Raw genomic sequence first — 23,550 nt, 5'->3', positions numbered from 1 at the left:
TATGTAGTTATGTATTTTTTTACATTTTTTCATTTCAAAGCTTTTAAGTAAAACCACAGCAGAGAAGGTTGAGTCAGTGAGAAATGACCATGGGGGCACTGTGAAAAAACCTCAGTTGAACAATAAACAGCAGAGGCCCAGCCAGAACGGTTGTCAGATACGGCGACATTCAGGACCCGGAGCTACTCCACCAGTTAAGGTGAGTCAAGTGAAATGAAACCTATTCAGATAACATTTTTATTTTATTTTTTATTTTTACATGTTTATCGAATTTTCAAAGAATGGTTTCCACATCTTGGCAAGTCATGGCTATACATCGCCACTGTAACCAAGAAAAAGTGATGATTGGGGAAGGGAAGACATAAGGCAAGAATGGGGTGGAGTGCTAGAAAGGATCAGTATTGAACATCAGGCATCAAAGTGCACTTACTATATTAAATTGGTTGTACAGTATGCTACCGATCAGTGAACATTTTCATCAATACTATATATAGAATGAACAGAAGTAATGGTTGAAAGTGACATTGAAAGTTTTTGCCATTAAGATGTTTTCAAGTAGGGACCAGGTATCAAAAATATAAGTCCAGTACTCTAATTCCCCCCTTAAAACCTGGTGTTCACCTCTATTACATGTTCTTTTAAAAATACATTCATCACACTTTGATACATCACACTTTGATTAATTCTCAAGTAGGCTCTAGTTCATAAAAAAAAAAAAAAGGATACCAAGGGAGAAAAAGTTTAATTTCCAGAGGTATGAAGCCTTTAATACCATAGGAACTGTGAATCTGTGGAACAGTCTACCTCGGAAACTGCCCACAGTCGAGTACTTCAAGGACTATTTCAACGCAAAATAATTTATCCCCTATCCAAAGGATAGGGGATAAGTTATAGATTGTGGGGGGTCCGATCGCTGGGGCCCCCCAGGATCTCCTGGATGGGGCTGCGGCAGTCTGCAGGAAGTGAAGTTTCGTCCCCAGCAGAAAGCCGCGGCAGACACGCCCCCTCCATGTATCTCTCTGAGGTACATGGAGGGGGCGTGTCGGCTGCCGTGTCATGCGGGGACGGAACGCCCCCTATCCAGCATACTGCTGCAGCCCGGTCCAGGAGATCCTGGGGGGCCCCAGCGATCTATAACTTATCCCCTTGCCTTAGGATAGGGGATAAGTTATATTGCACTACAGTTGTCCTTTAAAAAAAATCAGGATTAGACAAATTTTTTGAAAAAATAAATAAAATAAACATTTGTGCATATGTAGAATAATGATTTTGAGTTTGAAGGTTACTGATACTCCTTTTTTGCGTCCTCATTGTCTCCTCTTCCTTGGTGGAACTTACTGTACTGTACTAACTATGTAATGTCAATCACAAAAGTTCAACATTGGCAACCTCCAGCACTGTGCTGAGTTTTTTAAGATCAGTATTTAATTTTTTTGTGGTTGTTCCTAGTTGACTTTATTCTCTTTCAATAGAAGAAACCAAAAATCCTTATTCCAAAGGACCAGTCCTTGACAGATCCAAACAAACATGGAGCTGGAGCAGAGTCTCAATTCTTTGATAAGGTGACTATGGTTGTCATATACTTATTGTTATACAAGCTTGAGTTTCCTTTTCTTTGTATTTATTTATTTTTTCTGGTACAGATGTAGATTATTCTGAAATGTTATTTACAGACTTTATTTGGTTTGTTGGTTTTCAGTAGTTAGATTTGATCACAAAAGATAAAACGGAGAACCATTTGATTGAGGTCTTTCAATACTGTGTTAAAACAACATTTGTACAACCTTATTGAAAACCTATATAATATATAGCTTCTTGATAAGAGTTTCATTGTAATCTACCTTTCATAGGTCCGTAAAGCACTGAGGAGTGCGGAGGCATATGATAACTTCTTACGATGTCTGGTCATCTTTAACCAGGAGGTTATCTCTCGGTCAGAACTAGTGCAGTTGGTGTCCCCTTTTCTTGCGTAAGTCTCTTACTTACTTAGCATTCCTAGAAATTGCTCAGTTTAAGTTTTAAATTTGCATTAAAGTGAAAAGGCCGGAGTGGTAACTTACTTCATACTAAGAATTTTTTATTGTCTTATGATGACTTTGTCCTAAATCCTGCAATTTGTTTAATAATTTTATTAACAGCAAGTTTCCTGAGTTGTTCACCTGGTTCAAGAACTTTTTGGGTTACAAGGAATCTTCACATATGGAAAGCTTCCCAAAGGAAAGGAATACAGAAGGTATCGCAATGGAAATTGATTATGCTTCATGTAAACGCTTAGGATCCAGTTACAGAGCACTACCCAAAAGCTTCCAGCAGCCCAAATGCACAGGACGAACCCCGCTTTGCAAAGAGGTAAATGGGCACAGAAAGTTAACTTTGTTTTAATAAGTTGGTAGCAAAAGCACTGGTTAGTGTTCAGCAAACTTTGATAATCTCATGTGAACGTGTTGCACAGTGACAGTGCTTTACTGAGGCCAGATGTTGTTGGTGTTGTTTGTACAACCAACATGGGAAAAGAAAAAACTTTCCCTTGTCACAGATTAATAGTCTGTTAATCTTTATTTTTATAATACCAACATATTAGAGTAGAGCTTTGCGCTTCATAGAGCAGTAATGCCATGTTATTTAGCCCATAGATTACACAAGAAATTTAAAGTGTCCCTGTCATTTAAATGAAATCCGTCACCAATGTCACCTGCACTAACCTATCGGTACCAACAGGTGACACTGATGACAACTGTACTTACTAGAGCCCTGCGTTGGGATTGGGATCCCGCGGGACCCAACCCAAAACCTGCGGGTGGTCAGAAGGCTACTGGCGGGCAATCGGGCAACTATGACTGGGGGTCCCGCAAAATCCAGCAGCAGACTCAGTGATTTGGCAGCAGCAGTCTCCTGTTCCTCCTAACTGTCTCCTCCCCCCGCCGCCGTAGTGCACGGTTACAAATGGATCTGGATAGGTTGGAGGTTTGGGCTGGGAAGTGGCAGATGAGGTTCAACACTGATAAATGTAAGGTTATGCACATGGGGAAGAATAATCCAGGCTGGGATTATGTATTAACTGGGAGAACACTTGGGACAACTATAGAGATCCACTATAAAGGTATCCGGAGGGTTTACCTCTGTTTCCCTGGTGTCCATGGCTCTGTCATTGATAGAGCCTAGTCCAGCCAGGCTCTATCAATGGATTGCAGAGATCAATGGAGAGGAATGATTCCTCCTAAAAGTCTAATAAAGTGTGTTTAAAAAAAAAAAAAAAAGTTTTAATAAAAGTTTTAAAAGGCAAACATAAACCCCTTCCATGCTAAAAGTTCAAATCACCCCCTTTTACTATATAAAACATGTAAGCTTATTTTAATATTGATTGCAAAGAGATGACCTTTACCTGCCTCATTCCACAGGTCCTAAACGATACCTGGGTTTCCTTTCCTTCTTGGTCAGAAGATTCTACGTTTGTCAGTTCTAAAAAGACTCAGTATGAGGAGCACATTTATCGTTGTGAAGATGAGCGGTTTGAGGTAGGCCACAGTCCTTGTTACACAGCTTTTCTTTTGAAGTAGAAGCCCTTTTCATGCACCTGTAAGGTTTTTGGTGCAGTCAATCAAGTGAAAACTGATTTACTACTTTTTTGGGGGTACAATAGCACCCACTATTTTTTTTACACTTTCACTACCTTAAGGCACTTTGGATGTAAGAATGTCTTGTATTTTTAAGTAGCTGGCTGGACTGTATCTTATTTTCATCTCTGTTATGTAAACAGCATAGTCCTCAGCTACGCCATTTACACAACTTCGATTAATTCAGTAGGGGTTATGCAAATTGTTGTAATACAGCTGGGTTACATAGTTACATAGTTAGCATGGTTGAAAAAAGACACACGTCCATAAAGTCCAACCAGGGAATTAAAGTGAAGGGTGCAATGGGACAAGGGGAAGGGATGCAGCCCTACAATTCTGCATAAGCATTAATGTTATTATGTTCCAGGAATGTATCTAACCCTGTTTTAAAGCTGTTAATTGTTCCTGCTGTGACCAGTTCCTGAAGTAGACCGTTCCATAAATTCACAGTCCTCACGGTAAAGAAGGTGTGTCGCCCCTTTAGACTAAACCTTGAGTTGACTATTTTTGACTATTTTTTTTTTTTTAGTTTTCTCAGTCATTTGCGGCAGCTGCAAACAGGCCAGAGTGGACTGGGAAGCCATGTTTGGGTCATCAGGAATACCCCTCTAAGGCAGAGTTCACACTACTGGTGCATTTTTGCTCTTTTTTCCAGCATGGAATCCCATTGAAAGCAATGGAAGCAAAATCCATGCAGTTTTCCATTTTTTGAGGTGTGAAAAAGCTCTGTGCACAATATTATAGATTTGGCCTCTGATATTGGTTTAATTTGCTACAGCTTGATGTTGTGCTGGAGACCAATCTGGCTACTATTCGTGTTCTGGAGACAATTCAGAAGAAGCTCTCACGATTATCTGCAGAGGACCAGGCCAAGTTTCGTTTAGACAACACTTTAGGGGGAACATCAGAAGTCATCCACCGCAAAGCTCTGCAAAGGATATATGCCGACAAGGCTGCCGATATTATTGATGGCCTGAAAAAAAACCCAGCTGTTGCCGTTCCAATTGTGTTGAAAAGGTGCGTGTTGTATTAAATTGCATATAACAGAACCATGCTTTAAACATTCTGTATATTGCGGGTACCTAATGTTGTGTCGTATTTATTTTTATTATAAAAATTCTATCCACTGCTCATGTGTTTTCTGAGGCTTATCATTTATTTATTTTTTCTCTTTTCATATCTTATCCAGGTTGAAAATGAAGGAAGAGGAATGGAGGGAAGCTCAGCGAGGCTTTAATAAGATTTGGAGAGAACAGAATGAAAAGTACTACCTAAAGTCACTAGACCACCAGGGTATAAACTATAAACAAATAGACACAAAAGTCCTTCGCTCTAAAAGCCTTCTTAATGAGATTGAGAGCATCTATGATGAGGTTAGTATCCTGCTATCACAGGTGGGATGTGTCTGTATGAATCCTAAATCCTTCAGCAATATTCACTGTATAGATAGGTAAATGTATAGAAACTTCTCTTCACCATTATCTTATTAATATACTTTCATATTTAAAGTAGAATGCATGAATGTGTCGTATTCAGGGTGACTCAAAAAGGATGGTGCAAAATTATAGCCTCAGTATTCATAGAGAAGCAGGAAATGCTAGCAGAATGCTTGGATGTATAGGGAGAGGTATAAGCAGTAGAAAGAGAAGTGCTCATGCCACTGGACAGAACACTGGTGAGACCTCACCTATCATCTATCTCCAGAAGGATATAGATACTCTAGAGAGAGTTCAGAGAATAGCTACTAAACTAGTACACGGATTGCAGGATAAAACTTACCAGGAAAGGTTAAAGGACCTTAACATGTATAGCTTGGAAGAAAGAGACAGAGGGGATATGATAGAGACTTTTAAATACATAAAGGGAATCAACATGGTAAAGGAGGAGAGCATATTTAAAAGAAGAAAAACTACCACAAGAGGACATTGTTTTAAATTAAAGGTTTATGCAGTAATATCAAGAAGTATTACTTTACTGAGAGAGTAGTGGATGCATGGAATAGCCTTCCTGTAGAAGTGGGATCTGCAAATACAGTGAAGGAGTTTAAGCATGCATGGGATAGGCATAAGGGTATCCTTCATAGAAGATAGGGCCAGGGACTATTGATAGGATTCAGATTATTGGGCAGACTAGATGGGCCAAATGGTTCTCATCTGCCGACACATTCTATGTTTCTATAAGTCAGAAAACATAACACAAATGTAATAACCTGACAAGACACAGGATCTGTACACATCCTATCTATACACTACAAATGTTAAGTGACTTCCATTAATGATACGGCAGCTGTCTGGGCAATCCAGTTATGTCCAGGCACGTAACAGTATATCCTCTTATATGGACGCCACTGTTTGTGATGAAATGTCTGTGGCTCGGATGACAGGTACACGGTGTCCTTGATGTAGCTTCATAGAAAACTGGAATCTGAGTTGTAGATGGGCGTTTTAGGGCTTTAGTTCTCTGAACCAATTTTCATGCCATTGTCCGTCTCAGGCTGGGTTCACACTACGTTTTTGCCATACTGTTTTCAATCCGTTTTTTTCTAAAGAAAACCGTATGGGCAAAAAACCGGATGGAACAATATGGAGAAAAGTAAACCGTATGCGTTTTTAAACAGTATACTGTTTTTAAAAGTGCATACAGTTCCGTCAGTTTTTATAGAAAAAAAAAAACCTATACCTTTTTGAAAATTTTGTCCATTTTTAATGGGAGGGGTCTTGGGTGGGGATTTTAGGATGCAAATGCGCATGTACAAAGTAAAAACGTATACGTTTTTCCCGTATGGAATCGTATACATGTGCGTTTCCCATTGACGTCCATGTTAAAAAAAAACAAAAAAACTTAAGCGGTTGCAGTACGGTTTTTAAACCGGAGACAAAATCGTGGTCAACCACGGTTTTGACTCCGGTTTAAAAACCATACTGCAACCGCATACGTTTTTTTTTTTTTTTTTTAACATGGACGTCAATGGGAAACGCACATGTATACGGTTCCATACAGGAAAAACGTATACGTTTTTACTTTGCACATGTGCATTTGAATCCTAAAGTCCCCTCCCATTAAAAATGGACAAAATTTTCAAAAAGGTATGTTTTTTTTTTTTTCTATAAAAACGGACGGAACTGTATGAACTTTTAAAAACAGTATACTGTTTAAAAACGGATACGGTTTACTTTTTCCTATACTGTTCCATTCGTTTTTTTGCCAAACGGTTTTCTTTAGAAAAACTGATTGAAAACAGTATGGCAAAAACGTAGTGTGAACCCAGCCTCAGATGGATTGATAAATCTGGGCCAATAAGTGACAAATACAGTCTGATTTGCCCATAGCAACCAATCACAGCTCAGGTTTCATTTTACCAGAGCAGTTTGAGAAATGAAAGCTGAGCTGTGATGGTTTTTGTTTCGGATGAATAAATCTGGGCCATTGTGTTCTTGGTCTTTGGATTATTAAGTGGTTATGGAAATTTCCTATAACATCTTTGTATTTTACACAGAGACAAGAGCAAGCGTCAGAAGACAATACGGGCGTCCCAACAGGACCTCATCTCACGCTGACCTATGAGGACAAACAGATTCTAGAGGATGCTGCATCTCTCATTATCCACCATGTGAAGAGACAGACTGGTATACAAAAGGAGGACAAGTACAAGATTAAACAAATTATATACCATTTCATCCCAGATCTGCTTTTCTCCCAGCGAGGAGAGTTGTCTGATGTGGAGGAGGAAGAGGAGGAGGAGGCTGCTGAAACAGAAGATGGAGTTAACAAGAAACACAATGGGGTGGGGGGAGCTGGGGCTAGTAGCCCACCAAAAACTAAGTTGATGTTTGCAAACACTGCAGCGCAGAAGTTTAGGGGCATGGAGGACGCCTACAACTTGTTCTATGTGAACAATAACTGGTACATTTTTCTGCGACTGCACCAGATACTCTGCTCTCGCCTCTTGCGTATTTACAACCAAGCAGAAAAGCAAGTGGAGGAGGAGATGAGGGAAAGGGAGTGGGAAAGAGAGGTGCTGGGCCTAAAGAGGGACAAGAATGACAGTCCAGCCATCCAGCTTCGGCTCAAAGAGCCAAGTAAGTATACCGTCATATCTGGTGGAAGGTTGAAGTTTTACTTGTTCTTGTTTGGCGATTCCTGTGTTTTCCAACCAGGGTGCCTCCAGATGTTGCAAAACTACTACTCCCAGCATGCCCGGACAGCATTCTGCAGCCTTTGGCTGTCCAGGCATGCTGGGAGCTGTAGTTTTGCAACACCTGGAGGCACCCTGGTTGGGAAACACTGGTCTATTCCATGTCTTATCCACTTTCTTTATTATTGCACTTTCTTCTTACATGCATTCTAGATAAATATAAAAGGCAATGGAGGAGGAGGTTTATAAAACTGTAAAATACATTTTGCAACCAAGACACAGCTTTCATTTCTAATAGTGCTCTGAAAGCTGCTATATGATTGGTTACTGTGGACACAGACCGTTTTCATGAGTCTGCTCCATTGTTTCTAACATCCAGTTCCCTTCCATATGCATTTCTTACCTTTCTAATTATTTGAGCCTATATTCATGTTTTTTCTAAAACCTTATGCCAGTGTTTCCCAACCAGGGGGCCTCCAGCTGTTGCAAAACTACAACTCCCAGCATGCCTGGACAGCCGAAGGCTGTCCAGGCATGCTGGGAGTTGTAGTTTTGCAACAGCTGGAGGCCCCCTGGTTGGGAAACACTTCCTTATGCACTAGGTTTAGTAAAGATTTCTTGTGCTTGTACTTATGTCTGTTTTCTCTACGGCACAGTGGATATAGAGGCTGTGGATTATTATCCAGCATTCCTAGACATGGTTCGTAACCTGCTGGACGGGAATATGGATTCGAACCAATATGAAGACTCCCTGCGGGAGATGTTCACCATCCATGCCTTTATTGCTTTTACTATGGACAAGCTGATACAGAGCATAGTCAGGCAGGTGAGTTGTGATGCGGAGAAGCAGGTTATTGCTTCACTTGCAATGTAAACTGATCTTCAAGGAAATAAGCTAAATTAGTATCTTATTATCCAAGCCCTGGCAGTATAAAGAGCTGCTACTTACTGTGAAATCAATGGCTGGGATGTCCCTGTGTAACCTGCCAGTAGTGTATTTCTAATATTCTGACACCTAGTGGCAAATATAAAAACTGCAGATTATGATGACACAAGCCAGAAAGGCTTAAGGGATGTAAAATATAGCCACTTATGGCTTTACTCCTTTTAAGACCAAGGGAAGTTGAGAAACACCACGCCGTCGTCTCATTTGGGAGTGACAATCCGCTAAAATTCTGATTCACTGGTATAGCGTGAAACATGTATCTAAAATAAACCTCCCAGAGTTGTTGTAATATATTCAGTTAGGGTACGGTACCTATGTTATAATCCCTGCTGCCAAACCAGGGTTTGGGAAACTGTTCTTGTATCCACTGCTTTTATTCTTTGTTCTGGATAGTTTATTGTGAAGGATGCTCTATTGTACTCAGAAAATATGGTTAAAGGGGTACTCCAGTGATAATTTTTTTTTTATTTTTTTTTTTTTTAATCAACTGGTGAAAGAACGTTAAACAGATTTTGTAAACTATTTCTATTTAAAAATCTTAAACCTTCCATTACTTATCAGCTGCTGTATACTACAGAGGAAGTTATTTTTCTTTTTAAATTTCTTTCCAGTCTGACCACAATGCTCTCTATTGACACCTTTGTCTGTCTCAGGAACTGTCCAGAGCAGGATAGATTTGCTCCTGTTCTTGACAGTTCCTGAGACAGACGGACAGGTGTCAGCAGAAAGCATTGTGGTCAGACTGGAAAGAAATTTAAAAAGAAAAATAGCTTCCTCTGTAGTATACAGCAGCTGATAAGTACTGGAAGGATTAAGATATTTAAATAGAAGTAATTTAAGAATCTGTTCTGGCACCAGAATAAATAAATAAAATAGTTTTTCACTGGAGTATCCCTTTTAAGCAAGGGCACCCATTTGTATTTACTTCTAGAAGAGTTTTCTGGGACTTTCTCATTGATTGCCTCAGATCAGGAAGCAGACTGCTCAGACTGTGGTTGCTTGGGAAAATCACTCCAGTTTCTTTCTCAGATTGATAAATCAGGGCCATTGCATAGTGGCCAAGCTTGTTTACTGCAGTTCAGCTCCTGTGTACTTAATTGCAGGTAAACAGTAAGCATAAGGAACACGTGGGTGCTACCTATTTACTACAACTGGCATTTGCTGCCACCAGTTGTCATTGGAGAGAACACGGTTTATAGCCGCCTGACTCACTAGGAGGCACTCTTAAAGAGTAGCTCCCACCATCCTTTTTTTTTTTTTCTGTCCCTGCCTATTGTCCATCCATCCCTAACCCCCTCCCTGCCTTTATTTTTTTTTTTACTATATTAAAGGAGTACTCTGGAGCAAAGTTATTTTATGGCATTGCGCAGCTAGCACTAAGTTATATAATAAAGTCAATTACCTCAGTAGTCTCGCTTGCACGCATCCCCAAATTTTCCGATATCCGGAAGTACAGCCTGTCTGCCAGAATAATGAATTTCGTACCCCGTGTGTTCAGCTGACCGTGGACATCTTGGTAACGAAACGTCGCCGCTCTCATAGTCTTCTCCTCTGTAAGCCTGCCCCCTCACCGCAATCCAGTCACTCCCATCCTTTGCATATTCATATAGTCTTCGTTTTCACAGCCGTCATTGGCTGTGCAAACGCGTTAGAATATCCTCCGCCTATCAGTGCGATCCGGCCACGCGTGCGCACATACATCTCCCTGGGACCGGACATGTGACAATTGTAGTCCAATGATATCCCTGATAGTTACGCTAGCATAACTAACAGGGATATTCTACAAACGACTTAGTAACTTTTCTAGCGTAGCCTCAATTCAGAGCGCATGCGTGTGCTCTCATTGCTATATCTCCGCTGGGAGCCAAGTGCAGCGGCGGAGCTCCCTTTCATTGATGCTGGGGAATGGAGGAGGAGGGAGACAAAGATGATAGGGGTATGTTTAGGGGTATGGGCGGTAGCAGGGGGAGTTTTTATTAAAATTATTAGGTAAGAGAGAGCAGGGGAGAGGGGAGGGGAGGGGTTGAGGAGGAGGGAGGCACGGAGGGACAGGAAATTTGTAGCAATGCAGCATGGGGGATGATGATGATTTTTACGTCATCCTCCACACCACCATAACCAGGAAGTGCCAGAAAATACAGGGCCCCTCAGTGGGAGAATGGCTGAACCGATTTCAGAAATAAGTACATGCACAGAGAGGTACAGCCATGGGCAACATTTGGGGGGTATACATTTTTAAATCAGAGTACTCCTTTAAAAATGGCTTTTTGTCTGTCTAGTAGTATGCTCACTTACCAGGCAGACTTCCCCAGCAGGCACAACGTCACTGATACCTGCTGGGGGGACCGACCTCCGCCCTTAGTACATCTATACAGGGTGCCTCCAGCGGTTTCACCATAACAACTCCCAGCTTGCCCTGACCTCTATTGGCTGTCAGAGCATGCTGGGAGTTGTACTGGTGAAACAGCTGGAGGCACCCTGTGTTGAAAACAATCTTTGTTACAGCCTATACCCCGAACCCCGCCGCGCAACCCGCTCTACCCGTCCCCCGCCACACAACCCGCTCCCCCCCCCCAAAAAAAATAAAAATAAAAAATCACTTACCGAAATGCAGGGGTGCAGGACAGTCCTGCAGCAGCAGCGGCGCACATCTGCCAGGAGGCAGGGCTGGCGTCCGAGGCCTGGGAGCCAATTCACGCATCCTCTGTGCTCTCAGCGCTCACTCCCGCCTGTCTGATTGACAGGCAGGGAGCGAGCGCAGGCTGACTGAATTAGGATCGATTGCCCGGCCGGCAATTCGTGACATCACGGCAGGCTGCAGCCGGCCACTAGGAGGGAGACCCCTAGTGGCCGGTTTTCAAATATAAAATAAACTATTAGAAAAAAAAAAAAAATTATGAAAGTATATTAGAGATGTTGTAGTACATATAAAAAGGAAAAAAAAGGTTGGCGACACTGTTCATTTAAGCAATTGTGGCATCTAGGCAATTACAGTGGGTGGTGGCAACTCTACATTGCAGTTGTGGGGCACTGAAAGGGGCTCTGACACAGTTGCATGCCCGTACTCCCTCGATCGTAGTACATCCTGCAAAAAATAATGCCCCATATGGCTCTGTAGACAGAATAGGGGTCAGATAATGGCAGTTCAAAGCATTTTCAGGTGTTAAAAACATAACGAAAACCATGTGATTCCGGCATTGTTTTGTAATTGTTCTGCCCAGCAGAATGTTTTTTACATTTCTCCTTACACACACCATGTTGTACCAAACCAAAAAGAGAAAAAACATTATTATAATTTTATTTTTAAATGTCAAAATGAGTTTGAATAAAGGAATCACAATATGGAAAAAAAGGTATCAGCGACCCTGCTCTCAACAGACAAAATGCATGTACATGTCAATATCTCTGCATTATAGGAGCACAGGGGAAGGTTGTTAATTAAAGTGGGGAGTGAATAAATAAAACGTAACACTTACTATGTTTAAAAAATAAAAGAAGTATTCTGCAAATGAGCAGAGACCAGACTCAAACAACAAATACAGGGCACAGATGAGTCCAGGTATCCCATCTGATGTCCAAAATTTAAAAAAAGGTATTGAATATTACCACCTAAATAGTGCGGCCTACAATGACCTTAGAGTACATATTGTCTCACAATACAAAATTTCTCGACAACATATCTAATTTCAAGGTTTCTCCATGGTATATCTTAGTTGCAAGGTTTCTCGACGCGTTTCTGCCAAAATGTCGGCTTCCTCAGGGGAAACCCTTGCAAAGTAGCTATCAGAAAACTTAATAGCGCATTGACAATATAGATCAAATATAATATGAATATTATATTGCAGACAGCAGAGAAGCTGGGATCGTGGCTCCCTGCTGTACGCAGGTTTGCACATCACTGTATCAACTGAGTACCGGACTACTTAACTGTCTGTCTAAATAAGAAAAACCCTATATGTACTTGATGCCCTGCGGTTAAATCCTATAGCAACATGGTCTAAATGTATCAGAATGCTTGACATTATAACAGGGCTGTGGAGTCGGTAGATAAATTTCTCTATTGGCTCCATTGGGGGACACAGACAGTGGGGTGTATCTTGCTGTCTCTAGGAGGTGACACTATGGTGCTAAAAAAAAAAATTCAGCTCCTCCTGGCAGGATACACCCGCCTTCAGGCTCTGAGCTAGTCAGTTTAAGCTTAGTGTCTGAAGGAGGTGGACGTGGTCTGGATTGCTCCAGACCAGGTCTTCTGATTTTTTTGTTTTCCTAGTTAGGGACGTGTTAGTTTTTTATTCCTTTTCTTTTCTGTTTTCAAGTGGGGACTCAAGGACTGCGGTTCCCCGTCTCCCCATTGCGAGCAGGGGGCACATACATTGTGTATATGCGCTGTTAACCCCCCCCCCCCTCGCCAACAGCCAGCGCTTGGGTTGGTACCTCATGGGTCCGGGTCCCCCTATTTCTCCCCCCCACGTCATCTGGACACAAACATCGCTCCTCCAGAGGACGTTCTCTGAGTCGCCGCTTTGCCACGCCAGAGCCGCGTACTCGGTCAGGGTCGCCCCCTCCAGGACTGCCTCTACTCTCTCATTCCCCTGGTGGACGAGGCTTCCGAGTCGGCATCTGACTCAGAGGACCGCCCGGACTCAGTTGCAACGGTGAACTCATTGGTGACAGCCCAAAGAGACACCTTTAACTTAGAGGACCCAGGATCTTCGGATGTCAATCCAGGAGTATCCTTTCATCGTGCTAAGCCAGCACCTCAAAAGTTCAGCTCTCGCGCTGACTTTGACGACATTCTGGAAACCGCATGGAAACATCCAGACAAGAGGTTCCCGGGAATCAAGACAATTCAAGAACGTTATCCATTTGACAAGGTCTTTGTCACTAAGGGAGTTTCCCCTCCCTCAGTGGATCCACCAATTTCCTGGATCTCTAAGGCGACTACACTGCCTCTGGCAGATGCCGCTGCCTTCAAGGATCCCACGGATAAGAAGCAGCTGTCTCTTCTCTTCTTCCTCGACATGGGTGTCCAAGGGCCTGTCGGAGTGGTGCCAAAAGCTCCATCAGGATATCTTAGCAGGATTCCCCCCCCCCCCCGGAGGATCTGTCTGCTCTGGCTCTCCAATGCTCTAAAGCTGGGGATTTTCTGTGCGCAGCTTCCATTCAGGCAGCTGGTTGTTCTGCCTTTGCTGTGGGTCACCTAGCGGCTCTCTGCCGCTTTATGTGGCTTAAAGCTTGGAATGCGGATGCTGCTTCCAAAAGGTCTCTCACTGGGCTTCCCTTTACGGGTGGCCGTCTTTTTGGCAAACGCCTTGATGAGATTATCTCCGAGGCAACGGGGGGTAAGAGTTCCTTGTTACCTCAAAATAAGACTTCCCAAAGGAGGTCCTTCTCCTTTCGGACCTCTGGCTCCAACAAAGGGTCCGGGCAGGCGCCCTCGCGGGACAAGAAGGCTCCCTCGTTCCGGGCTCGCCCGTCTTTGAAGTCGGACTCCAACCGGTCCGGCCGTTTTGCGCCCAAATCAGGCAACCGCAAGCCCACTTCTGCATGAAGTGAGGCCCCCACCCACGGTTTCTTCTCGGGTGGGAGGTCGTCTCTTGCTTTTTCGAGACATTTGGACCTCTCACATTCAAGACTCTTGGGTCAGGGGCATCCTTTCCGAGGGATCGCTTTTTTTGCTCCCGGGCCCCCCGGTCTCCTCCTCTGGCGAAGCAGTTTCGAGCGGCTCTCCAGTCTCTGCTTCTCCAGGGGGTTATTGTTCCTGTTCCTCCAGGGGAATGGTTTCGGGGTTTCTATTCAAATCTTTTTGTGGTCCCTAAGAAGGACTGTTCTGTGGGCCCAATTTTGGACCTCAAGCGTCTCGACAATCATCTTCTCATCCGCCACTTCCGAATGGAATCTCTCCGTTCGGTGGTGGCGTTCCTAGAACAAGGGGATTTCCTTTCATCGGTGGACATTAAGGATGCCTACCTCCATGTGCCAATATTTCCAGGCCATCATCTGTTCCTCCGCTTTGCGGTACCGGAGGGGCACTTTCAATTTGTAGCCCTCCCCTTCGGTCTAGCCACGGCTCCTCGGGTCTTTACAAAGGTCCTTGCGCCGGTGATGGGCCTGTTACGGTCGAGGGGAATCTCGGTGATACCCTATCTGGACGACCTTCTCATCAAGGCTCCAACCAGAGCCCAGACTCTGTAGAATCTGGACGTCACTCTCCACACTCTGACTCTCTTCGGGTGGATGGTCAACCAGGACAAGTCAGTCCTTTCGTCCTACCCAGTCTCTAACCTTCCTGGGACTTTGCTTCGACACAGCCTCTGCCCGAATTCGGACAAACGTCTGGCGCTCCGGTCGAGGGTCCGCTCCCTTCGGACCCAGGTATCAGTCTCCATCCGCACTTGTATGGAAGTCCTGGGTCGGATGGTGGCAACTATGGAGGCCATACCTTTTGCCCAGTTTCATTAGCGCCCCCTTCAACTGGCGATTCTCTCCCGATGGAACAGGTCTCCTCTGTCCCTCGATCGTCAGATTGTTCTCCCTCGCAGGGTCCATCAGTCTCTGCTCTGGTGGCTCCGCTCCCCCTTCTTCTCCTAGGGCGGTCGTTTCTTCCCTTCACTGGCAGGTTGTTACAACGGATGCCAGTCTGTCGGGCTGGGGCGGCGTGTTCAGGGATTGGACCGTTCAGGGATTCTGGTCTCCCCAGGAGACCCTTCTTCCGATAAACATATTGGAATTTCGGGCAATTCTTCTTTGTCTTCTTCATTGGGAGTCCCATCTTCAGTCCCGTCCTGTCCGCGTTCATTCGGACAATGCCACGGCCGTGGCGTACATGAATCGTCAGGGCGGCACTCTCAGCTCGGCAGCCATGGCCGAGGTGACCAAGATTCTCTCCTGGGCTGAGAGCAAGGTTCCGGCCATTTTGGCGATTCACATCCCGGGGGTGCTCAACTGGGAAGCGGACTTCCTTAGTCGGTCCTCACCCGACCCCGGCGAGTGGTCTCTACATCCAGAGGTCTTCGCGCAACTCTGCGACTTCTGGGGCAACCCTTCGCGTCCCGGCACAATCGGAAGATCCTTCCGTTTGTGTCCAAGTCCCAGGACCCTCAGGCTCTGGCCGTGGATGCCCTAGTGATTCCTTGGGCGGGGTTTGCCCTACCCTATCTGTTCCCTCCTCTTCCGCTCCTTCCCAGGGTGCTGAGGAAGCTCAAGGCAGAGGACGTCCCCGCCATTCTGGTAGCTCCAGATTGGCCCCGAAGGTCGTGGTACGCCGACGTAGTCAGGCTCCTGGACGACACTCCACTGCGCCTTCCGCTCCATCAGGACCTGCTCTCTCAGGGTCCTCTTTGCCACCCCAATTTACATTCGCTGCATTTGACAGCGTGGCGGTTGAGACCGCGGTTTTGAGGGCCCGCAGGTTCTCTTCCCAAGTCATTCGCACCATGCTCAAGGCTCGTAAGCCCTCCTCCACAAGGATTTACCACCGTATTTGGAGGTCTTATTTTCGTTGGTGTGAAGCACAGGACTTCTCCCCGGTGACCTTCTCTGTTCCTCGTCTTCTCTCCTTTTTGCAGTTGGGGTTGGAACTGGGGTTGTCTCTCAGTTCCCTTAAGGGTCAGGTTTCGGCCCTTACTGTTCTTTTCCAGCGGCCCCTGGCTTCTAATCCTCATGTCCGGACCTTCCTGCAAGGAGGGGCGCACGCTGTTCCTCCTTATCGGTCACACTCTCCTCCTTTGGGACTTGAATTTGGTTCTGAGTGCCCTCCAGTGTGCACCCTTTGAGCCCCTTAGAGAGGGGTCTCTCCACCTCCTTTCTTGGAAAGTGGCGTTTCTGGTGGCTATCACCTCCATCCGGAGGGTGTCTGAATTGGCAGCCCTTTCCTGCCGTTCTCCGTTTCTGGTGATCCACCAGGACAAGGTTGTTTTCCGGCCAGACCCTTCCTTTTTACCTAAGGTGGTCCCGGCCTTTCATCTCAATGAGGATATTGTCCTCCCGTCATTTTGCCGGCTCCTTCTCATCCTAAGGAGCGCTTACTGCACAAGCTGGACATGGTTCGGGCTGTTCGGTCTTATCTCTCCATCACTTATTCGTTTTGTCAGTGTGATTCCTTTTTCTTCCTTACGGAAGGTCGTCGCAAGGGACAACCTGCTTCCAAGGCCACCATTTCTAGGTGGATTTGGTCCGCCATTTCGGAAGCCTATCGCTGTAAGGGGAAGATTCCTCCTTTCAGGGTTGTGGCTCATTTCACACGTTCTGTTGGCATCCTGGGCTCTCCAGAATAGGGCCTCACAGATTTGCAAGGCGGCTACCTGGTCGTCTTTGCACACTTTCTCAAGGTTTTACCGGGTTCATACTTTCGCATCGGCTGATGCTAACCTGGGGCGTAAAGTGTTGCAGGCGGCAGTGGATCGGCCGTCTGCCTGATTACTTATCTGCCCACCCAAGGGACGGCTTTGGTACGTCCCACTGTCTGTGTCCCCCAATGGAGCCAATAGAGAAAAGGAGATTTTTTAGCACTTACCGTAAAATCTCTTTCTCGAAGGATCCATTGGGGGACACAGTTCCCGCTCTTTTTGGGTTTTTCCTTGGTTCTCTGTCCGAGGGTGTGTTCAGTTATGTTTTTTTTCTTCTGGTTCTCGGACAGTTTTGGGTTTTTCCTTGACCTATTGGTCTCCTCCTATTGCTCTGGAACTTAAACTGACTAGCTCAGAGCCTGAAGGCTGCTGTATCCTGCCGGGAGGAGCTGACTTTTTTTTTTTTATCACCATAGTGTCACACCTCCTAGAGACAGCAAGATACACCCCACGGTCTGTGTCCCCCAATGGATCCTTCGAGAAAGATATTTTACGGTAAGTGTTAAAAAAAATCTCCTTGTTAAGCAGTTTTCTGTACTTCCGACTCCTCTATATTAATATCCGAATGTATTTTATACTCCCATAGACTTGTATTGAGGGGGCTGGCTGTTACATCACGAGGGGCGGAGCCGTGACGTAACTATGCTCCGGCCCCTGTATCGCCTGTTATTACGCACAGAGCGAACTCTCTCTGTGCAGTAATGATAGTGCGGTGCCGCAGCGCCAATCCTGGGGGTCCCCAGAAGCGGGACCCCGGCGATCTGACATCTTATCCCATATCCTTTGGATAGGGGATAAGATGTCTAGGGGCGGAGTACCCCTTTAAGCTAACAATCGAGTTTACAAGTTTTTATAGCCTTAGCTGAATGGCAGCAGTTTTTCCAATGGTTTACAGCTTCAATCTTGAACTATTGGCCCTCCATTCCCTTCACTTATACAAGTGTCTCTAGTCCTGCAAAAAACTTATTTACTTAATCCCTTATCAGTGAGAGGCTAGGTTACCCATGGGTTCCCTGTAACAGCAGAACACAACACTATGGAAAGTATAAGTATTGCCGCTCCTAATTGTGCGTTGCGTGCCATATAGTAAAGCACATGAAAAGCATGCTTCTTCACGGTCATTTAACGTGTTCATTTTACGGTTACGTGAGGCATTGCATGCATTGGTCTTTATTCTTAAAGTAGAGAAGTCATTAATTATAACTTTTTGTGAATTGGGACATTTAAACTTGCTTTTTCTCGGTCGCTCTTCATTGGGGGACACCTAACTGATGGGTATATGCTCCTGCCACTAGGAGGCGCTGACACTAGTAAAGAAACACGTCGACTCCTCCCTGGCAAGATATACCCGCCCGCCTGCAGTGAGGCAACCAGTTTTAGCTAGTGTCACTTAGGAGGTAGACACACAGGTCTGGAGCTCTCCAGACCTGGTCTTTTTTTATTATTTCCCAGTAAGGGCTGTTTAGTCAGGTTCTTTACTCCTTTTTGTTTCCCTTTTTCAGGTTGGCGCATGGCGCTACCTGTTCCCCCATATGCGGCTAAGGGGCTTGGGACATTGACGAAGATTCCAATGCACAGTCAACCCCTTCCCGCCAACGGCCAGCGCCTGGGGTTGCACCGTGGGTCCAGGTCCCCCTATTTTCCCTGCTCGTCTTGGGCTGTAGCAGCATGACGTGATGCAGGTGACTAAAATGCCATCTGAAGACATCTTAGGTGAGTATGTGAAGATAGGTAAGTATGTAAAGATGGTCGGGTAAGTATATCCCCCTCCCTCTCCCCTAGCAGTACGAGCAGTTGACCTTCGCTATTTTATTCATGCAGCCTCGACTGCATCTATGGGCTCAGGGGGGGGCCTGCCTTTTGACTTACGGATCGTCCTGCTGACTGGAGCCGTCCCCCCTCCATCCGATATGCGGTTCAGGCAGGGGTGCGTTCCGGGGCACTCGGTTGGCGGGAGTTCGGGGAACTATGGCAGCACATAGCTCCGCCCTTCTTCCTGCGCGAGCCGATGGGTTTGACTGCTCCTCTCCAAGGGCGCTCTGCGCCCCATGTTCCCTTCTAGCACTCGGAACTTCGGTGCCAGCGGAGTTTAGCTCCACCCCCTCCGCCCTTTCTGGAGGGGGCGCCACTTTGTACACTGGCTTCCCTGAGCTGCGGCCCGGCGGGAGCTTCTCCTGTCCGGCCGCTTTCGGTTTCACTTATCTGGCACCAGCGGTGCCTTCCAGCGGAGTTTAGCTCCACCCCCTCCACCTCTTCCGGAGGCGGCAGGGTTTTGTTCACCGGCCTCCCGAAGCTGCAGCCCGGCGGGAGCTTCTCCTGTCCGGGCCGCTTTCCTTTTCACTTATCTGGCACCAGCGGTGCCTTCCAGCTGCATTTAGCTCCGCCCCCTCCACCTGTTCGGGAGGCGGTGGCGTTTTATTCACCGGCCTCCCGAAGCTGCGGCCCGGTGGGAGCTTCTCCTGTCCGGGCTGCTTCTATTAGCCTCGGAGCTATGCGGCTTAGCAGACGCTTCCCGAGGCTGCCAGCTGATAGCGGGAGTTAGGACAATGGTGTCATTGATGCACTGTTATTAAAAAAATAAATAAAAAATCCTGCAGCTTTTTAGACATTTTGGTGTAGTCTGGACACCCTCTTGTGGCCAATCCTTGCATTGCCTTATATTTGGTTTACTTTTCAATGTTCATGCCTACGATCCTTCCTAGAGTCACTCATCTAGCAGCTGAAGTACCTGCGGCTGGCCCACCGGCGCCTCTCTACTGTGCGAGGTGTCCGATGGACTGATTCACCCATACCTGTGGGCCGGCACAACTGGTGGGTGTGATATATGAAGGACTTTCCCGATATGTCTTCAGGACCCATACCAGTGCACCAGTCAGTGGTCTGCATGGTTTTCCTCTTCCGCACGTCTCACGGCTGATGTCTCTGTTGCTGCAGTTCCGATACCCCACTGCTGAGTGCGGTATCTGGACAACTGACCCATGTTTCTTCAGGACCCATACCAGTAAGCCAGACAGTGGTCTGCGTGATTTCCTCTGCCATTTCTCATACGTCTCATGGCGGAGATGCCTGTGACTGCAGTTCCGATACCCCACTGCTGAGTGCGGTATCTGGAGGACTGACTGATGTTTCTTCAGGACCCATACCAGTAAGCCAGACAGTGGTCTGCATGGTTTCCTCATTTCTCACGTGTCTTATGGCTGAGATGCCTGTGGCTGCAGTTCCGATACTCCATGGCTGAGTGCGGTATACGGAGAACTGACCTGATGTGCCTTCCGGGCCCATACCAGTAGGCCAGACGGTGGTCTGCATGGTTTCCTCTGCTGTTTATCACACGTTTCACGGCTGAGGTGTCTGGGGTTGCAGTTCCGATACCCACTGCTGGGTGCGGTATAGGGAGAACTGACCCAATGTGCCTTAAGGACCTTAAGGCTTCTTGCAACATCTTCTTGGACCATCCCTGTCAGCCAGGCGGTAGTCCGGATGGTTTCCTACATCGCCGGTCACATGATTCACCACTGATGAATCTGCGTCTGGAGTTCCGGTTCCTCACTACTGAGCGAGGTACCGATGGTATGTATGGTTGTCTTCTGTAGATCCATGCCAGTAGGCCAGACGATGGTCTGCATAGTTGGCTACACCCCCTGTCATACTTCTACCGGCTGCTGTTCTGAGGCTGGTGTTCCAGTCCCTCTCTACCGGGTAGGTACCAATGGGATACACCGCCTGTCATACATCACATGGCTGATGTCTCTGCCCCTGGGGTTCTGGTTCCTCACTACTCGACAAAGTGCCGAGGGTATGATGGTTGTCTGGTCAAGCAGTGATCTGCATGGTTGCTGCACCATCTGTCAATCTTCAGACGGCTTATGTATCTTATGTATCTGCAGCTTGGGTTCCGGTGCCTCATTGCTGGTGAGGTGCCGATGAGATGCACTCGTCTGCTTGGTTGTCTTCACCACCTGTCCTGCATCAACCACCTGGTGTCTCTACCTTTTCGGTTCCCCACTATTTTGTGAGGCGCCCATCGGTGTGTTCCTTTCTCTGCTATGGTCCCATACCAGTGAGCCAGGCAGTGGTCTGTATGGTTGACTGCACCACCTGTCATACATCACACGCCTGATGTATCTGAGGCTGGAGTTCCGGTGCCTCACTGCTGAGTGAGGTGCCAATAACATGATTCGTCTTCTATGATCATATACCTGTAAGCCAGGTAGTGGTCTGCTTGGTTTCCTGCGCCACTTGTTACACATCACATCTCCGGTGTTTCTGCGATGGTGGCTAGTTTTCCAATACCCCACTGTTGTGTCCATAGCAAATCAGATAATCAGATTTTCTTTTTAAGAGGCCTATTCAAAAATTGCCTTTCATCAAGCATACAAAATAAGTGGAACAACTTCATATAAATATACACAGACCAACAGTCTGTATGTAGTGCCTCTAATTATGGTCTATGGCTATACATTTTACATTTATTTTTTGCTAGTCTGATGCCCTTTTCTTACAAGACACAATCGTGTATAGCAGTGTTTCCCAACCAGTGTGCCTCCAGCTGTTGCAAAACTACAACTCCCAGCATGCCTGGACAGCCAAAAGCTGTATAGGATAGGTATTCGGGTAGACATGTTAAAGCCAAATTATTGCTCACATGTCCTTGTTCTGCTATTTGGTGCACACTGATGTGGGTAGAGTATCACATAGAGGTAGCTATAGGAGAGGAATTATACAGAGCATACTGCATATGCACGCTATATTGACCCATGTGCAGTAGACACTAATGGTCGTAGAAAGGGCACTGCAGGGGTGTGGAAATTTAATAAACTACTTGACGATTCATTTGTCCAGATACACAAAATTAATTTAACCAAAATAGTCTGTTAAAAAAAAAAAAGGGCTTTATTAGTCTGTTTTTGCACTTTCTTTTTTCCCCTCTTTTCCCCTATAATCATTACTCTTTTTTTATTTTTCTACCTACAGACCGATATGAGGGCTTGTGTCAGTAGGAGGCAGACACAGGTCTGCAGGTCTCCAGACCTGGTCCTTTCCTTTTGTTATTTTCTGGATAGGGATGTATAGTTAGGTTTTACCTAATTGCTCATGACAGCACCCTTGGAGAGGACCTCCCACCACAGGACAGGAAACCTGGGAACATAAAAAGGGACACGCCTCTCCACACCTCAGTTCAGGTTTCCTTTCCTGTGGTAGGAGGCCTAGGAGCTGTCTCCATACCTCTCCAGGGGCTGCAGGTCCTCCGGTAGTGGGGCTCCCTGTCCGGCAGAAGTCTCCTCTGGGGAACAGCCGTAAGCCTGCCTGGGGGTCCTCCAGTGGGGTCCCGATAGCCCTGCATCTCCGTCCTTTCCCCGAGAAGTCCGGTACATTTAATTTGGATAAAAGTATCAAGCAAATAATTGATAAGAAATGGGAAAATCCTGGGAAGAAATCTTTTTTTTTTCCCCCCCTAAACTCCTTTAAAAGCAAGTACCCCTTTGAGGAGTCATTCACAAAGTCATGGGATAGAGCCCCGTTAATATATGCCCCAGTGGCTAAAATGACTAAGAAATTCGCCTTGCCTTTTGAAGATCTAGGAACTCTGTCTGACCCAATGGACAAAAAAGCCGAGTTCTTTAACCCCTTAAGGACGCAGGACGTAAATGTACGTCCTGGTGAGGTGGTACTTAACGCACCAGGACGTACATTTACGTCCTATGCATAACCGCGGGCATCGGAGCGATGCCCGTGTCATGCGCGGCTGATCCCGGCTGCTGATCGCAGCCAGGGACCCGCCGGCAATGGCCGACGCCCGCGATCTCGCGGGCGTCCGCCATTAACCCCTCAGGTGCCGGGATAAATACAGATCCCGGCATCTGCGGCAGTTCGCGATTTAAATGAACGATTGGATCGCCCGCAGCGCTGCTGCGGGGATCTGATCATTCATAACGCCGCACGGAGGTCCCCTCACCTTCCTCCGTGCGGCTCCCGGCGTCTCCTGCTCTGGTCTGTGATCGAGCAGACCAGAGCAGGAGATGACCGATAATACTGATCTGTTCTATGTCCTATACATAGAACAGATCAGTATTAGCAATCATGGTATTGCTATGAATAGTCCCCTATGGGACTATTCAAGTGTAAAAAAAAAAATGTAAAAGTAAAAGTAAAAAAAAAGTGAAAAATCCCCTCCCCCAATAAAAAAGTAAAACGTCCGTTTTTTCCTATTTTACCCCCAAAAAGCGTAAAAAACATTTTTTATAGACATATTTGGTATCGCCGCGTGCGTAAATGTCCGAACTATTAAAATAAAATGTTAATGATCCCGTACGGTGAACGGCGTGAACGAAAAAAAATAAAAATGTCCAAAATTCCTACTTTTTTAATACATTTTATTAAAAAAAAATATAAAAAATGTATTAAAAGTTTTTTATATGCAAATGTGGTATCAAAAAAAGTACAGATCATGGCGCAAAAAATGAGCCCCCATACCGCCGCTTATACGTAAAAATAAAAAAGTTAGAG

General features: G+C 45.9%; 1 protein-coding gene across 4 annotated transcripts in view; it reads left to right on the top strand.

Annotated features, from left to right (window-relative positions):
- The window catches only part of SIN3A (SIN3 transcription regulator family member A), a 91,620-nt gene that overhangs the window by 36,758 nt on the left and 31,312 nt on the right, over nucleotides 1-23,550 (top strand). For 3 of the 4 annotated variants that reach the window (XM_056572707.1, XM_056572708.1, XM_056572705.1), the window contains exons 8-16: nucleotides 41-199; nucleotides 1,473-1,562; nucleotides 1,851-1,969; nucleotides 2,139-2,349; nucleotides 3,399-3,515; nucleotides 4,393-4,631; nucleotides 4,804-4,987; nucleotides 7,111-7,693; nucleotides 8,406-8,575. In XM_056572707.1, the coding sequence (XP_056428682.1) occupies nucleotides 41-199; nucleotides 1,473-1,562; nucleotides 1,851-1,969; nucleotides 2,139-2,349; nucleotides 3,399-3,515; nucleotides 4,393-4,631; nucleotides 4,804-4,987; nucleotides 7,111-7,693; nucleotides 8,406-8,575 (1,872 nt within the window). The remainder of the gene's footprint in view (nucleotides 1-40; nucleotides 200-1,472; nucleotides 1,563-1,850; nucleotides 1,970-2,138; nucleotides 2,350-3,398; nucleotides 3,516-4,392; nucleotides 4,632-4,803; nucleotides 4,988-7,110; nucleotides 7,694-8,405; nucleotides 8,576-23,550) is intronic. The other variant, XM_056572706.1, reaches the window with a different exon arrangement.

This window comes from Hyla sarda, chromosome 4 (genome assembly GCF_029499605.1).
Source record: "Hyla sarda isolate aHylSar1 chromosome 4, aHylSar1.hap1, whole genome shotgun sequence".
Lineage (NCBI taxonomy): Eukaryota > Metazoa > Chordata > Amphibia > Anura > Hylidae > Hyla > Hyla sarda.
The sequence above is the reverse complement of the archived record's forward strand: the minus strand, read 5'-3'. Positions and strand labels throughout refer to the sequence as shown.